General features: G+C 39.2%; 1 protein-coding gene across 13 annotated transcripts in view; it reads right to left on the reverse strand.

The window, feature by feature from the left end:
- HDAC9 (histone deacetylase 9) overlaps positions 1 to 18,331 on the reverse strand; it is a 463,926-nt gene that overhangs the window by 8,542 nt on the left and 437,053 nt on the right. For all 13 annotated transcript variants that reach the window (XM_042044237.1, XM_042044228.1, XM_042044236.1 and 10 more), the window contains 2 exons: positions 12,638 to 12,722; positions 7,432 to 7,585 (listed from right to left, as the gene is read on the reverse strand). In XM_042044237.1, coding sequence (XP_041900171.1) covers positions 7,432 to 7,585; positions 12,638 to 12,722 — 239 coding nt within the window. The remainder of the gene's footprint in view (positions 1 to 7,431; positions 7,586 to 12,637; positions 12,723 to 18,331) is intronic.

Consider the following 18,331-nt stretch of genomic DNA (forward strand, 5'->3'; position numbering starts at 1 on the left):
AGCATATGCACCAATAATAATTTTTATATGTAAGTGCCAGATGCAAGGTCCTTTTTAGGAAAGGGAGATAGGGTTAGAGGGCCATGGCAATCCAGCTGTTGTCTCTCAGTGTGGGTACTCTCACAGCCTTCTTCAGTCTCCTTTTGAAGACTTATGTGTATGCTTTAATTTCATTTTATTAGTGTCAGAGAACTCACTGGATTTATCCAGTGGTTTATCATTAAAAACACTTATTTTTATGAGATAACGGCTCAGGCCAGATTTTTGTGTGAGAGCCAGTACTGTTTTGGGGCCAAAGGACAGAGAGAAAAACACTATAAATCCCATAACACTGAGCAGAGAATCAATATATACCAATTCGGACAAAATCAAAAGTTGTCAAAATAAAAATCGAGGGGGCAGAATCTGACAGGCCAAATTTGTGTTACTTCAGCTTTGTCACTGTTAGTTACGTCAGTTCAGTCAGTCTTCCTGTAGCTGACAGGAAGTTGGCATAAGAACATAAAACAGGCAGAACCCCCCATCCCATTTTGTATGCTCTGAGCAGTTCCTCGAGATGCAGCTGTGAGCGCAGGTCTGATCTAAACCAATTCCATGCAGTCAGCAAACTAAGAAAGACACCAATTGAGATTGTAATGATTACAGAACCACAACTGTGATGTTTCTCTAAGGTTTCACTGTGGCTCATTTAAACTGCAAGTTCCTAGGAGCTGAGCCCTCCTGCATTCACTTTACTTTGCTGTGCTGTGAAGAGTACTCTCTATATGTAGAATTCTGTCTATGGCAGAATGAATAATCTCTTTGCAGTCAACGCTAAACAAAATGGTGCTGTTTAAATCTTCAAACAAAATAAACAGATGAGGCAAAAATCCTACCATATAGATAAAATCTGGCAAAACATGTGACATCTTAAATATTGTTTGTGGCAATTGAGAATAAATGTTATTTATGAGAAAATTATTGAAAGTAACTAATATCGACAATTTAAAAAAAGTTATTATTTAAGAATGTAGATAAACAGTACATCATTCAAAAAAGAATATGTTTCTCTTACTGCGGAAGGTATTACCTTATTTTTTAAATGAGAATTACAGAGATTCCTTTTAGCTACATTATCACATACATAAAAATAAAAATTCAAGGTATGTTTCCAAGTCATAGAAACTGCTGAACAAAAGATATGGCATGGTATGGCTGTTGTATGCCATAATCTGTTCCTAATTTAACTCAGCTTCTCTCAGGGAAGATCACTGTAATTGAAAAGTGATCCTCTGGTAGCAAAGAGCTGGGGAAAAAGAGGTACATTTCTATATCATGAAGGTGATTTGGGGAGTGTCTAAAGACATTATATAAGACATCCTGAGTAAGTGTAAAAATGGACTTTGTATGGATCAAAGAGAAAGGAACTAAAAGTAAAAACCATCCTAGTTTAAGAACAGAATAAGGTACCTACATGTATACTCTCAAACGAGGAAGTCATGTCCAAACAAGGCAAACTGAATAAAATATAAACTCTGGCAAGTTAAATGTAAAACCTCAATGAAGCAAACTAAAGGAAAGTCTGAAGAGCAACATATTAAAAGTATAAAAGCTAATAATAAAAAGATCTTTCAAAATACATCAGAGGAAATGATCAAAGCAGAAAAGGAGCATCAAGGAAGGTAGACCACAAAAGCAAAATGAACTATTTATATCTGGGTTCACTAGAGAAGCATCAGTGAGATTTTATTACTTGCAGATGAACTATCCTAAACTGAATCAGTGCTAGAACAAACTGATATACCAAACACTGCCAAATTTCTAAGAGCAGATGATATTTGTCTGCTAAGTTCCAGGAGAATATGATTAGGATATTGTTAAAGAAATTGTTATTGAGCATATTCTACAGCTTAACTCTGCAAGAGGTAGAGAAGGCAAGAAATGCAGTTCCCCTTTTGGAAACCACAGGAGGTACAGTAAGCCTGTATGGCAAAATTGAGAGCAGCTATAATCAGTGAAGGAATTAGTAGGCATTTAAGTAACACTCATTTGGGTAAGAGTTAGGTCTCAACACTTACAAAGATGGAAAGCCTTTCAAATTTATTAGAAGTTTCTGAAGGAAATTGGGGAAGAGGAATCAAGTAATATCCCTGTGCAAAGAAGGTCTTCCAACAATTTTATCCAAGTGCTTAGAAGACTAGGTTGTTGGGAGAAGGTCCTTTCATGGATTAACAATACATCAAAAGCAGGAAATGCATAGTAATATTGGTGAATTTTCACCATGGAGGAATTCTCCAGAGCCTCTCGAAAAAGACTAGGCAGACTACTAGTAGAATTAAGTGATCATGTTTGCTGATGACGCCAAATTGCCAATACTAGTCAGCTCTAAAGCCCATAACAGCATTACTGTATGGAACAGAAGGCAAACTAACACAAACACAGAATACACAAAACAAGGGAGGACAGCTTTAACTCTTTTAGCAGTGATGGCTATGACTGAGAGCTTGGAGTTAATGACAGAGGAGCAGGGAGCCACAGAAACAAAACATCCCCAATATTAGTCTACTGCGTAAATCCACAATGTGCCCAGCACCTGGAGTTCTTCATGCAGCTCTTACTCCATCTCAAAGAAACTACAAAAAGCACAGAGAGGGGCAAAAATCATCAAAAGTAACAAATTATTTTCATACCAGGAGGAACACAGAGTCTTGAGAAGATCAAGCCTTTAAAACCAAAAACAGAGCAAAGATTATGAGTAAGAAAAGAGGTGGTTTTCTTTCTCACAATACAGGACCTAGAGGTTCCCCAGTGATTTTATTGGTTAGTAAGTAAAAGAAGTGCAATGCCTGATGAGGCTGTGGGATTCACTACCCAAGTGCCAGAGGTGTAAGCTGGTTCAAAAAGGTTTTGAAAAGTTTATGCCTGTGTGTATCCTCAAGGCTTTCACACATGATGGGTCGGATACAGCAGTTGAGATCTATCAACTCACCAGGGAAAGGCTGGCTCTCAACCTTCTCTACTCCTTTCTCTTCCTTATGCACCCACCACCAGGGGATGGGAAGAAGGTGGGCAAGATAAGGGTGCAGGCTGACCTGGAAAAGCTGTTCTGCAGCTCCTGAGCCTGGATGTGATTGCAAGTCCTGTGGGGTATGGCCAGGTAGGTGCTGTGTACTCAGCACAGCTGAGGCAGATTTCCAAATAGTGAAATGCCAAGTGAGGCTTTCTAGTTGATAGACAAATACAGCAAGTGACCCTAGATGGTACCCACCGTGATCCAACCATTTGCTCTAGTATATAATATATTTGACTGAAACTGCAGCTGGTAACTCCATAACACAAAGAGTAAAAATTATACTTTGTTTTCATTTCTGTTTGAGTAAAATCTATGCTTGGCTGAACCAGAGCCATAACATCAAATTCTGATAAATGTCATTCTCGAGATTTACTGCTTCCTGTAAAAATAGTAAGTGCAAGAGATCTCCCTCCACACCCTTTTCTTTTTCCATTTTAAGAAGAAACATACAGAAGCTCCAACGTATCAGGGACAGCAGTGTACTGAATATTTTCACAGCACGATTTCTGAAACAGATGTCTGGCTAAAGCAAAATTCTAATCAGCTAAATCTGAATCTCACATAGGGAATAAACAGTTATCAACACACAAAAATTCTGGTAGTTAGAAATGTTTTATAGGGCATGCCTGTTCCTTTAATTGCATCTCTATTTAAATCCCTGTTAGCACCATACATGTTTCCTTTCCCATCCACAAACTCTTTTTTCTATATCTGTACTCTTCTAAAGTCTATAATCAAGATTCAATTGGACCTTAAAATGCAGAGTTATGCTTTGGTAAAATAAAACACCAAAAGCATAGCAGTTTTTCACGTTTTCCTTCATTTACCCTGCCAGAAAAAATCAAGTAAAAAAATAATCGGCACTGTCACTTGAAGAAAAGAAAAAAAGAGGGAAGAAAGAAAGAAAAATACTTAATATGAGCCTTAGCCAGGAGCATTTTATCCATCAGTGGTAAATGAGTCAGATATGAGTTGGCCAGGAAAAGAGCTGCTTTACCCAAAATCTGAGTTTAAAGTGAGTCATCTCACTCCAACACCAATATATCCTCCAACATAACTGGCCAGAGTTTCCCGCAAAGAGACTCTTGCTGCTGCTCTTCATCTGGAGGCCTGACCATCCAGAGCTGAAGTCGACAGGATCTCTGCCATTGAATCAGTGAAACAGGCTTAGAGTTGCAGGCCAGAACTATCAGCCTGGCTGGCCGTGGTGGGAATTAAGAGGAAGCAAATTGACTCCTGGTGTAATGAAGGAACCCTTCAGACTGCCCTGTCAGCCACGGTGCTTCCTGTTCTGCTCCCACCCTACCTGTCACAAACAACTTTCCCAAATGAACACTCAATGCAAAAGCTTGCAACAGGTCCTCAGGAGATGACCCCATCTACAACAATAGGAGGAAGGGCACACCTTCTAAGAGAGCTTGAGACCCCACATGACTCCTCACATCCCTTCTGCCCTCTGTTTGCCATAGGAAGTGGCTGGAGAAGGGGTATTGCATACATGGTCCTTTATTACAACAAACATTAAAAAACATGAAAAAGTAAAGCTGAACTCATCTCCACGTTACTGCTGCCTGTGTTGGTATGTACCTATGAAATGGATGGCATGCTTATGTGAAATGAAGTAAATTATGCAGAACTCAAAGTGTGCAATGTCACAGACTCAGTCTCTGGACATTCCATGATGGATTTTCACTCACGCTCAAAGTGCAGTCAGGACCCTCAAAATCCAACTTTCAGGGGGACCATTTTTTATTCCATATTGTTCCTTACATTCATCAGAAAGCAAACAAAGAAAATGATGCTTAGACGCCTCAGAAAAACCTATCAATTTTGGTCCAGTGGGACAGCATTTTTCTTGTCCTGTCCCTCTCTGATGGCAACTTGGCTTCATGTGACTTCTTTGAGGATTATGAATGTGGAAACAGCCTCCAGGACGCATGCGTGCCTAGGCTTTTTTTTGTGCCGCTGACAAATGTCTGCAGCACCACAGAAGATATTCCAAACGAAGTCATTTTTCCACAAAACAATTCATCACAACGGATTCATCCCTACAAGAGTCCAGAACTGATGAAGTGTAATGAATCTGGCAGCCACATGAATTCCACTTGTGTACATTTCAGCATATCCATTTTTTTCCATGTTTCTCAGCCCTGCCCTGAAATTTTGTTTTCAGAATGAGTGGAAACTGTCACAGGCTATCACTTGGTAGGCAATAAGTACAATAATTAAGTGCAGTGCTAGTCAAAGGGTTATTTTGTTCAAATAATGTAGGAGCAGCAGTTGCTCTTGATAGCTGTAGTTTTGACTGGAGGCACATAACAAATAAAATTTTTGGTTATTCTCAGCAATGTAAAAATACACAAAATTAACCATGCCCTTTTCCAGACAATTTATAGCTTTACTTTACTTGATTGCATTATTTCCAATACTTTAACTAAAATTATTTCTATTTCAGAGATATGCACACACAAGTAGGAATTTTTCTGTCCCTAGCTAGCAGAAGTGTCTTGTAACTGTCAGAAATTTATATGAAAAATGACATTATTCCTTATCTGAGGACTGATTATCACAGTCACAAATCTAAAATACATCTTGTGTTCATCATGGATTCTTTTCTAAGCTTTTATGAAGTTGTCTGCAATAAAACTGGCACAAGAATAGCCATGGCATATTAAAACATAATTACAATTGGAAAGGTAATTATGAAAATACTGTGAACTTTACTAGCTAGCCCTACTCCCTGTGTGTTCCTTTGAGCCATGCCTCAACTCTTTGACAGATGAGTATTCCCACTGCTGCGAGGGCTGTTCACTCCCAAACACATCCATAGCTTTGAGCATGGCACTAGTCCCCTGGGTGCCTATCAGCTCAGTTCTGATTAAAAGACCCAACATAGGAGGAAGGGACCAAAGCAAATAAGAAGCAGTCACAATGTAGGAGCCATGGATCTTTCTGGCTCCACTCCCACTACTGCTGTCCCTACCTACAGCTCCCTCCTTTCTCTACTGTTGTTCCACAGCCTGACGAGCTGCTGATTCTTCTTCTAAGACTTTTTCATCTTTCCTCCTCCCTCCCGTTTTCTGTATATGATGGTGATGCCATGATGATCTTTTGCCTTTTCTTTATACCTTTTATAACTTCTGTATTCTTACTGTTTTTAGCCTATATTCTTAGACTTATTTGTCAAGCTAGGAGACTAAACATTTTAGAAGCTTTGTAGTTAGGGATCAGAATGCCCCAAACACCAAGTTCCTCCCCAGAACACATTCTGTAAACTAAGATAGAACCATCCAGGGGGGAAAGGTTCCTCGGGGAGGGGGGCTCACTCGAGCCTCTCATTGGGGAATCTTTGATAGATGTGCTAATTAGTAATACCTATAATGTTATACCAGATCTTTTGGGGGAGGCATTGTGGTGTGCATTGGGGTGCATTCCACCTGGACGTGGTGCACCTAAGGATCCTTAAAATAAATACCGAGGTAAAACCCCTTTTCCCCTTCTAACTGTGTTTGAGAATTGATTTTAAGACCAGGAAAAGGCATCAATGGAACCCAAATGATTCCACTACATTCTGTGTCTTTCTCTACTGGCAAAGAGCAGGAATGTTTGTCCTCAAAACAAAAAAAAACGGGAAACTCCAAAAACTTCTGCAGTGGCTTTTCTGACCATAGATAACAGAGTATGAAGTGGCTATTAAGTTTTTTTCATGTTTAATTGGCAAAACACACAACAGCACTTACTGCATCATTTTCTCAATTTGGAAGTTGAAAGCAATCTTCATCAATGTAAAAAGCAGATGACAAGTTGGAAAAAACAATATTCTCATTCTTTGCTGGTGTACCTTCATCTTGGCACATAGAAAATGTTTGCCCTAACCCTGACCAGGATTGCTTTAAGTTTTATACTGGCACTGCTCCATTTCTTCCAGGGAAGTAACTTTTAACACCTAATATAATTTAATAATGATTTAAGTCCATCCTTTGTTAAACACCTTCCTAGAAAATTAAAACTAAAACAGATTTGAAAAGTTTCTAATGAGAAGAATATGGTTGATTACACTTTACCATGTCTGTTTACTTCATATGGATATTGCACTTTTTATGCAGTAGCAAGCATTAGACATGGGATGAAAACAAGGTTCTTGTACTAATCATGAACTTTAGTACAGACATAGAGATACCAAAAAAACACCCAAAAAACTGCTAGCATAGAACATCTCTGCTTCCAGTGGCTAAGTGAGAGAACTCAAATCCAGGGATAAAAATTCCAGGTATCTCAATTAGCAGATAATTTTGAAACAACTCTTAGTCTTCCTTTCTTCTTCATTTCACTTGGCCAGAGTGAAAGCCTTGTTCTCTACAATAATTTCATGCACTTACCTGCTGCCTTCCTGAGGAATACACTGCTCAACATCCACTGAAAGAGAGGCCATAGCAGATACTGTTTCTGTCTCCTCCCTCTCCTGCTTCTGAGACTCAGCCAGAGCACAATCCACTGGCACAGAGTATGGCTCCACTGATTTCCAGTACTTGCCTAAGGAAAACACACATAATAATTTATGGGAATTTTAGCTAGCATGGTGGTACAAGAACAGTAATCACTTAGTTCAACCCTGAGTGATTATAATTTAAAATCACTGTGGTGTAAGCAGTACAGTTGAAATTTCAGACTGCAGTGAAGAGGTCTATTTCTGAACCTAAGAATGCCAAGTTGGAAAGCGCTTTCATTCCAAGAGCTGTGTCACACCCTTCCCCAGAAGGTAATAAACTGGAGGAGTAACACACAGACTAATGAACACAGATTGTCAGGCAGGCAATTGGCTTTATCTACCCAAGGTGATGGGAGTTCAGAGCAGAACTAGAAGCTCTGATATGGCATGCAGTTGATGCAAAGACAGCGAAATGTAGAAAAATGTACATTGTTGTACAAAGTGCTCACACAGCACCGTCCTGAAAAGGAAAGAAGTCAGAAATGTCAGCTCGGACTGAAGTGGTGTTGCCAGAATAATCAGGTTTGTTAGTCCTGGATGTTCTTTCTCCTCCAACCTCAGGGCGTATACTAGAACAATAATTTATTTAAAACTTTCATATATGAACTGGCTGTTGCTGGAAAGCTGCCAGGTATCATAAGGAGTAGAGCTTTATGGTTTGCTGTGTAAAAATACAGCAGTGGATTAAAAGCATGAGTATTTGCAGATTTCTGCCTGCAACAGAAAAAGCTCATCAAGAAAGGCAAAAAATAATGGCAGGTGACTCATCTTAAACATATAAAATGATCTGCTACTGCAGGGATATTAAGAAACAGTTGATTATTGGTAACCACATGAACAAGTATGAATTTACATATATATTTCTTACAGTTCAGTAAAACACTGAGCACTCCCTAATTGCCAGGTGGATGACACCTGGGAATTAGGAGCTTTGGGAAGTCTGGGAGCTCTGGACCAGAGCTTACTCAGTGTTTAGCAAGAAGCTTTCAGCAGCTGCTGCAGAGGTTGGATCAGGGTACTTATCTGGGAATTAGACAGAGGGTTTCAACAGCTGTGGAAGAGAGGGGATCAAGTAGGGGACCTTTCCAAGGACTAAAAGGAGGATTTTGGCAGCTGGGCAGCAGGCTGAGCTGAGGTGATTATCCAGAGGGTAGCTGGAGGCTTTGACAGCTGGGAGGCCAGGCCAGCAGTGGTGTTGCCTGTGCTGCAGAAAGGCTGCTGAAAACTCCCTCTTTGGTAACACAGCTCTCAACACAGTTTCAGGCTTTTGGAAAGATGAACTTTTCCCTCCAGTGAGAAAGCAGCTGTCAATAAAGCCTGAAAATGTCTTTATTCAAAAACATCATTGCAAGATGAAAGCCCAAGTCAATCTTCAAGAACAAGCAGTGAGCATGGCCAGAGTGTTTCTTTGAACTCTAATAGTGTGCACGTTTGAGTAGTTAGCAGAATCTTTAAATAACGGGGACCTTCTGGGGATAAAACGTAAAGTGTATTAAGTATCCTACAAAGTTGAGATTAAGTGTTAGGAGGTTGGCTTTGCTCCAAAACATGAAAGACAGAGCTAAAAAAGTTATGTACATAACAGTAGGCTCAATGATTGGAGCCTGGCAAATTTTATAAAAACAAGACAAAAATATTCTCTATTATTACTGTGCTCAGAGACCATATTCTCTATTCATTAAATAACACACTAAAAACAAACAAAAAAGTTATATGAGCATTCCACAATGTTCTCACAGATCCTATGTGCAAAAGTCAGTCTTTGCAATATACACCCAATTCAAACCCTATAATTTATGAGCTAAATGTTCACAGAGTGGGTGGGGTTTTTGTTGCAGAAACAGATGTGCAAGAAAATCAAATCTGTTGGCATGGGAATAATACCCCCTCTTGCCTATAAAAGAAATGAACCCATGTTCACTGCTGGAGTTTTCAAGGGCTTTTATTCATAAAATAAAATATTAGTACCCAGCTACCACTGTGTTGCTCTCCTGCAGCAACAATAAAACAGCATCACTGAGGATTGCTACATCACATTCATTCATTCACACACAGGCTTACACACCAGCTGCCCCCTGAATCCTGACTTTCTTGTAACATTAAAACTCAGGGCCAATTCAAGCACATTAGTGGGCTTTCTGTGCCCATTTAACTGCCCTTCGCTCCCAAGCGATTGGTGATTTTCCTTGTTTTCCTGCATTGAGGGCTGTGTTTTGAGAGGTGCTTCAGCGATAGAGAGAGCAGTCAGGCCAGGAGGCAGGTGGCAGCCCATATACTGCAGTGGAGGGTCCTGGAGAACAGAACTACAGGGCAGGGTGTTTGTGGTTTGTGGGGGGAAATGTTTCAGCAATCCCAAATAGGAACAGCATCCAGGCAGCAGGAGGTACCTCATGCAAAGAAATCTCTGTGATACTGTGAAAAAGCAATTACAAGTTTTTCTTTAAAATCAGAAAACTGTACTTTACAAATACCTGGGGTAAGCAGAACGCCTTTGCAAGACTCTTTTTATCCAGCACAATATTTATTTGTTGTACATGAAACATACAGGCCTTGAATGAGTGTTCAGCCCAAAGATTTGCAGGCTAAGTGTTACAGAATGGACAGGCAATCACAGCATGCAGGTGCAAAGGAGCTTTGTTAGGATGCATGCTGTGGATTCATAGTTAAAAGAAGTCTAAAATCATCAGCCTCAAACTGCTCCCATCTCTGAAAATGCCATTTCTACTGTGCTCTAATGGAATGTGAAATTCCACCAGTTCTGCTACATTCATTGAGAGGAACTTGGTGGAGCTCAAGGGAAAGAATGAAGCATACTGCTGGTTTCATTCATACAAAACTTGAGCAATCATGGATTGCAAGGAAAAAAAAAATGAAACCAAATCAGTCTTCTAGGTATACTTTGGCTTTCAGCATGAAAATGTGCTTAAGTCTCCCTCAACGATTTGTGGGAGCACTGACTATTACCAGGAAATAATAAAAGGGAATGTTTCTGTCACTGCTGTAGGCATTTGTAATTACCTTTCATAGATAGATTTGGATACGCCATATCATGCCTTGCTTGAAAAAGGTGTTTGGGGTTGGTATTCTGCTAGTGAACAGGATTGTTTAGAAGTAGCCTATTACGTAGGTTTGGGAACTACTAATTCCAAAAGTATTACATTTCTAAAGGAGCTTTGGATCACTGTCAATACAAAACATGTATAGAAATTCTATTCTAGTTAGAAAAAAGTTGCCTCTTAGTTTCTAAGTATTGTAGCTTCAAGGTTTTGCAAAATGCACAGAGGAGGGGCTTATTTGGTATAAAATATTGCTAATGTTCATTATGAAAGTTGGATCATAGAAATACAAAACCGATATGCATGCAAGCAATGATCCAAAAAAATCAGGCTTTCTCAGTACCTCTTGAGATGCTACTCAACAGCCTAATGCTCTCCAGCCTGCATAACTCTCTAAAATATTGAATAGGTACTTGCTTCTCTTAGACCTAAATATGCATCACAAAGCTGCACTGAACTTCCTCGGGGCTCCTTTCTATCATCCAAACATACTTCTTTCTAATACTTGGTCTCTCTCCAGACAAAATGAGGAATACATAACTTTTTAGGTAGTAACTGCAAGGAAAGGCAGAATGTTGTATGTAAATAACTCCAAACCCTGAGCAGCCTGACTTAGGTTTCAGAAGAACAGCCCAGTGGACTGCATGACTGTACCAGTTCAGCTGAAACCTAATTGTGGCAAAATTAAGTCATTCTGCAGATCTCTGGACTATGTTTTCAGACTTACACTATATATTTGTTCCTAAATCCACACCTTCTCTCTCAACAGCCACCATTTGTGTGTATTCCTAGTCTTCTGTTTGTCTGTTTCTCAATTCACCATTTTTTGGTTTCAGATCCATTTTCCATTACATACATGTTTTAGTTCAAACAGAATTGCATCTCCTTTCCTTGTGTCTCTGGTCTGTGTGTAGCATTCTGCCCTTATCATCATTTACAAATCTGTTCTATCTTGCACAGTACATGAATCTCCTTGACTTGCTGACTACTTCCAGATCATTAACAGATTATTAACAGGGAATTTTAACTCATGAGCTACCTGAGAACATACCAGTCAGCAAAAAAGGATTTAATGGAATATATTATATACAGCTGATTTAATTGCAGCATTTGCATATCTCGGTGTCTGTTGGATATGCAGGATGAATTATATACCTACAATGAATTTTCTTTTCCACTTTGCAACTAAAATCTGATTGAGAGTACTGCATGAACAGTGAATTAGGCATGATGTCCCTTCTAAAAACTGCATTTATTTTATGTAGATGAATCCCAGTCATTTGTGGTTCATCTCAAATAAAGGAAAACATTTGTTATTCATTTGTTATTCTTAAGGAGACAGCAAACAGTAGAAGTCAGGAAGCTCCCACTGCCTCAGTAGAATGGCAGAGAGCAGAAGATTAGAGAACTTAAGGGAAGTGTGCTCAGTTGGATTAAAGCAATTGATAGCATAAAGTTCTTCAGTGAGCAAATGCCCTAAAGCATCTGGGTAGCTAATGGCTGGGGTCAGAGCACACAAGTGAAGCAATAATGTACCCTCTGTCTCAGAAACAATAACATAATGTATTTTTTAGCACTGTTCCATGGATCAGTGGCCATTCTGAGCTTTTCAGCTTTACCTCAAGCTCCTATGAATCTCAAAGTGAGTACCTTGTAAAGGGCTGCAAAACCAGAATCTGAACAAACTATTTGTTAGAGCTCTAATTTACCTGTCTGTTCCTGTCTCTCACTGACAAACATCTATTTCATCCAAGCTGCTCTGGAATGAAAAGATTTGGGAATATTCAGGAATCAGAAATGTTTAAATAATTTTAATGGGTTACTTTTTCAAGGCTAAGTACATGGCAGAAACAAAGAGCTGTTGAAGAAGCAAAAATAAAAGCATAGATATATATATATAAATATTAGACACAGCATGTCAACTTATACATAAAACATTTTCCCACTCTTTTCTCTGAAACAATAATGTCTATGACATTAATTAATAAGAAAAAATAACCCCAAGCCCAGAAACCCACCAACTCAAACTGAGAAACATACTTTGAATTTCAGTGGTCTTTTTTAAAGAAGCTATTGCATTCATATTGGGGATTTGGTGCACAATATCTTCTGGGAGAGGCTCCAGCTGAAAGAATAGAATAGAATAATATAAATATTCAATAAGCCACAGGGACATAAAACAAACTGAAACAGTCTAATCCTCAGGAAAATCTCAGCCCAAGAACTGGTTAATATGTTGCTGGTATCAGTTCTAAATGTATAGTCATGATTTTGTTTTCTGTTTTCCAGCCATGTAATTGAATTCCAAGGGGCTTTTCTATTGGATGCAAGACTAATCTATGGAGTCTCAGAAGCAGGTGCATGTCTGTGTATTATTCATTAAAAAAATGCTAGTTATTTGTGTGATTTTTGAAGGTTCCTCACAAACCAAATTCCACTGTGTCTGTATACGCAGCTGGGCACTCCAAACAAAACTTTGCTGAAGCCACACTGGAACCAAAGTGTGCACTCTATTATCTTTATTTTTCTGGTGTTATTACGTCTAACCATCTTACACATTTTAAGGTTTATAGGGGAAAACCATAAAACACAGCTGCGTTTACTAGCGTAACATTAATTTCAAATAAAATAGTAAATAAAAAACAGTTATGCAGATTAGCAGTAAGAGTTCCCTAAGTAAGTTTTTTATAGAATCAGCTGCATTTTAATTAGCTAGTTTTAATTGTACATTCTTTAAGTAGGGCTGCATTAGCAGAAAGAAGTGTTCAGTTGCTGCATAGTAATTTTTGCCCTGCAATTGATAAATATAAAAAGCAAACTGTATTTTCAAATTCACCCACGTGCTTTTTTGTCCACCTTCCACACATTTTCTCCAAGGACAAAATGGTAAAAAAATTGTTTGGGCTGAATGTTTCTCCTTGCACTGTAGTAACTATATTCTCTTTGAACTATGCTGAGAGTCATGAAGCTCCTCTGCTTCCCCACATAAGCGACCATAGCTGGGTGTGCAGGCATGCGTCCTGAGGAATAGCAACTGTGTCAAGGTGGACAAAAATGAGCGATATCAATACCAATCTCTCCTCTCTAAAGATGAGGAAGTTCAACCACCGTTGACAGGAGACATCTGTACTGCAGACAAAACTCCTTTCTTAAGCCTGCCTGGGTCTATTTTAAACTAGGTCAAGTGAAGCCCACCCAAGGAGCTTCCTTTGTGAAGTTAATAGTTCAGTAGCCATCATATATTGTCCTCCAGGTTGCTACTGCTGCATTGCTACTCACTAGCTAGATAAAATCAACTTTGATCCAAGCACACATAGTGGGAAGTAATGGCAGTGTGGATACTCCCTCAGTGGTGCTATTTTAAGCAAGCTCAGCTACAAATCCCGAAACTTCTGGGATCCTGCCACTACAATCAGCAGTGAATGCCTGTCAGTGATAAAGACATTGCAAATATCACCAGTCTTTTGGAGTCTTGGTAACTAAAATGAATAGGGCTGTTCATGTCATTATTTCCTTAGAAGCCCATATGGGATTGCAGCTGGAAGATTTTCTTCTGGCTAGAAACAATAGCACTATGTTTTGTTTTCAAATAGTATAAATCAGTCCATTCTGCACAGTGATCAACTGTGCAGAGAAGTGCTGGTTGGACCTGACTGGGTCCCAGCTCTACTCGGTTACCAAAGAGGCCAAAGTGTAAAGAAAGTTTATTGCTATCAAATACGTATCATGGATTAGCACAAAGACAGCAATTACAATACAAATAATATTTCAGATACTTTTGCAATCCTTGAACCACATTTACTTTGTCATCTTCATAGGTGGCTCTATCTGGTAACTCTTTCAGGTGCCTGGGGGCGAACTGTGCATTTATGAAAATGCCAACCAACAGATCAAGCTTTACAGATTTTAGAAAAATAATCCATATAATAACCTTAATAATCCATACTTTGGGTTATGCAGATAAATAGCATTTGCTTTATCACCAGTCATTTTCAGTTTAAAGTAATCTATCATTTGGCCAGGAAGAATACAAAACCCTGAAGTTCTGTTTGGTCATGCTTGGGTGCAGGAATACATAAGGAGAAGCAAAGAGTAGTTTAAAGTTTTGTTTCATCAATTTCCTAATTCCTAAGGCTTTGATGACCAATTCACTTCCCTGAAACAGAAAAAAATAGCTCCAGGCCATAGCAGTAGGAATAATAGTAAAAGGTATGGAATTGCCAGGCTGCAATATGTGAGAGCTGCATCTTGGTTTGCCCTTTGAGTACCCCAAGATTCTTTAGGCAGACCTTTTGTACAAACTATATGCAGACCCTTTGTACTAATTATTAATTAACTTATTAATTTGTACTTGAAGCTGGCTTTTTGCAAGAGCCAAAACCTAAAAAGTTTGATTTTCCCTGATATATCAAAACCACCTCTTTATTTACCAGTATAGAGCTTTTTTTAAAACAAGTAAGCTTTGTTTGAATATCTAGATATATCAGGTGGATATTTAGAAATGGCAGGCATGTTTTTAGAAATCAGCATGAGCTGATGAATCCTTAAAGAATAGAAAGGAAAAACATACAACACCTATCCTAAGCATTACTCCATCTGTTAGCACTGCTAACAGTTTTGTAGGCGATGTGAGTATAACGGCCATGTTTGATCATTTCCTTAACTTTTTTCCACAAAACTTTCATTTTATATTCCAAGCTTGGCTGAAGCAGGCTCCTAAGCCTTTCTGTCTCCTCATTCTTAAGTACCATGCAACAGAGCTTGGACCCTCTTTCATATCAGGGAAACTTTATCAGGCTCCACAAGTAAGTTCATTACATCATATATCCTGCTCAGCCCAAAATGCAGTTCCATTACAAAAACACTGCAGAAACAAAGCCAGTGGTCTATGGCAGCTATTTCTGTACACTCTGAATTGAGACTGTCTGCATTCAAAAGAAGGATTCTGTTGGCAGTTATCCACTGGTTGCATACAACCATATAGACACAGAGGTGTCCCTGGAAAATATCAGCAGTTAGACCCAATACTGAACAAAAGAAATTACTCTACACCTGGCATATACGGCACCATCACCTTCCCTCCTACACTTATTGGCATTCAGATCATGAAGTCTATTAAATCTGGAGGCTAATAGAAAAGAACCTGAAAAGAGCACTGGAAAGACACCATCAGGAAAGAAATCTTTCAGAGAAGAACAGCTCAAGTCTGCAGAAATAACCAAACCACTGGAGAGACAGTTTGGACCAGACACAAAGGGTCACATTTTCAAAGCTTTTACATGGCTGAATTGGGCTTTTCTGTCCAAAGTAGAAGATGAAAGTAGAAACTGTGTCTACTAATCATTTTCAAAGTAGGAAAAACAATGTAAATGGGCAAAAAATCACTTGGTATGCCAAAATCTGCCAGAGGCATATCAACAAATGTTTGAAGAAGGAATTAACGATGGAAATTTCATGTGCCCAGAAAGGGATCTGAATTGATCCTTGGGAATGTGGAGAGAATCTGAAACTACAGTAGTCTGTATTGAGCTGAAAATTCAAGCAATATCCGTGTTGTCTTTAGCACTGTCATGTTTTTAAGTACCAAGATTAGCTTCAGTGAAGAGTGTTGCAGAGTGCAGTTAGAGATTACTAACAAGTGAGGCAAGTGTAAGGTAAGGAGTTTCATCTGCCAGAAGCATAGGAAAGGGAGGAGGCAGGCTCCTCAGGGATGCCAGGGCTGCAGGGGGAAGAATCACAACCCCCCTTTGTTACACTGTGTAAAAACCTATTAGCATGAAGACCGAGCTTTGTTGTTCTTAGTGCTGCCTATGATTGCAGAAGACTAAGTTCAAAGATCTCACAGGTCCTCTTACATTATGTGTTCTTATATTAGCAATAGTCTCAGAGTTTCTGCACTCTCTGTTTACATATAAACACTTCAAGCAGGTATTTTTGTGATCAATGGTTACAATGCAGTAAATAAACAAATCAGATTTCATCAGGGATTAAGTTCAAAGACACAAAGGATGATGAGCAACTGCCAGTCCCTGAAAACCAAGCAATACCTTGGAATTATGTAACTCTGGAATCAGAATATTCTCTTTCCTTGGCCAAACCAGTTCCTGACTAGCACTGCCCACCTTGGGAACTTTGATGTCACCATGCTGACCTCTGGCACACACACTGTTCCAGTTTCCTACCTCATCCAGATCTCTGTTTCTAGACTCTGGGTTTATTGAAGCAGCAGCTGACCCATGTTTTAAACCTGGCATTAATTATTTTCTAGTATTAGACTCAGATTAACAATGAGGATGTGAGATTGTGAGCAAGTTTACCATACAATTTAAAATTGATCTCAGGCCATATTCACTTCCACGAATATCTCCATTTTGGAGAGAGAAATGCTTACCTGTTCTGGTAAATAACCCCTTTTAACGCAGTCCAGGCCCTCTTGGCAGAGCTCACTGCTTCGCTGGCAAGCAGCCCCAGATTCACACTGAATTCCACAAAGGAGAAAATGCCAACTTTTCATCATCAGCAGGAAAGCTGCAGAGTACAAGCTTTCCACTTAAATTACCATCCCCTCCTAAATGCCAGCTCAACAGATTGCAAGAAAGAAGCACATACTTCACACTCTGCAAGAAAATTGGTGTAAGTTTTCAAGCATTCTTGGGAGCCAACCAATCACAATGTTTTGTCAAATTCTGCTTCAGACTGAAATTCAAGCCAGAAGAATATTTACTAGAAGATGTTAAATTTAGTCACTTAAAAATGTTTTTACACTTGGGGCCAAATTCAGTCTTGGCCGCCACAGTCAATGAGAGCAGACATGCATCCTCTCTGCGCCTTGTTGCAGGATCCTGCTGGGCAGAGACACTGAGGACTGGACTTCTCTGCATCCTCTGTGCAAGGAAGAGCATGACACCGTCTGTGAGTAATTATCACTTGTTACAGACCACAGAAAACTGCTGTGCCACAGGGAGCTAAGAGATGCTGCCCAAACCTGTAGACAGATCAGAGGGACGGACATGATGTTAGACTGACTTCTGTGCCCCATGGAGCTAGCAAACCTGTCTGCTTTAAAAGGGATGGGATGAAGGAAGAGCTAAATCCTTAGGTTTTGACTCTGAAAGTTGTGCCCTTGAAAGAATCCTTCCTTACTCTTTCTGGCTGCAGAAGAACCCCTATCTGAATGCAGTTATGTTGGAAATAAGATGTAGGATTTAGCATACTGGACTCAAGGAAAGCCCATGCCCAAGGATTTTTTAAATCCAAGTAGTGTGTCTTCAAAAATAATGTGGAGGAAAGAAAGCAGAACCTACCCTTGCATGTCTAGAGCAGCATTACTTACCACCACCTGGACCTGAAAGTCACAGCAGAGCTCTTTATAGCACCATAACTAGGACTGGAAAAGTAGTGTAGAATTTCCATACTCCATGATGAAGATTTTGGGGGAAAATCTCAATATTCAACCCAATTTTCACAGACTTCTTGGAATAAAATACAAATCTTTATATTCAATGGTTTTCTTAATTGAAGTAATATGTATATTTATATACACTTTAAGAATGAGCATTTAAATCTATATAATCAAAGTGTGAAAAACTGTAGAATCATTTAAAAGGTGTCACAATAAGTGAAAAAATTTAATTTTCAGCATGCATATCATAATCTCAGAAAGGCCTAAAAGCAATGATTCTTTTGGAATTATCTGAATGCATCTTTTCCTTTGTTTTGACAGATGTTCTGAAT

The sequence above is a fragment of the Corvus kubaryi genome, unplaced genomic scaffold, assembly GCF_017639235.1.
Source record: "Corvus kubaryi isolate FWS band 111438036 unplaced genomic scaffold, C.kubaryi_AGA036_p1.0 37398, whole genome shotgun sequence".
Classification (NCBI taxonomy): domain Eukaryota; kingdom Metazoa; phylum Chordata; class Aves; order Passeriformes; family Corvidae; genus Corvus; species Corvus kubaryi.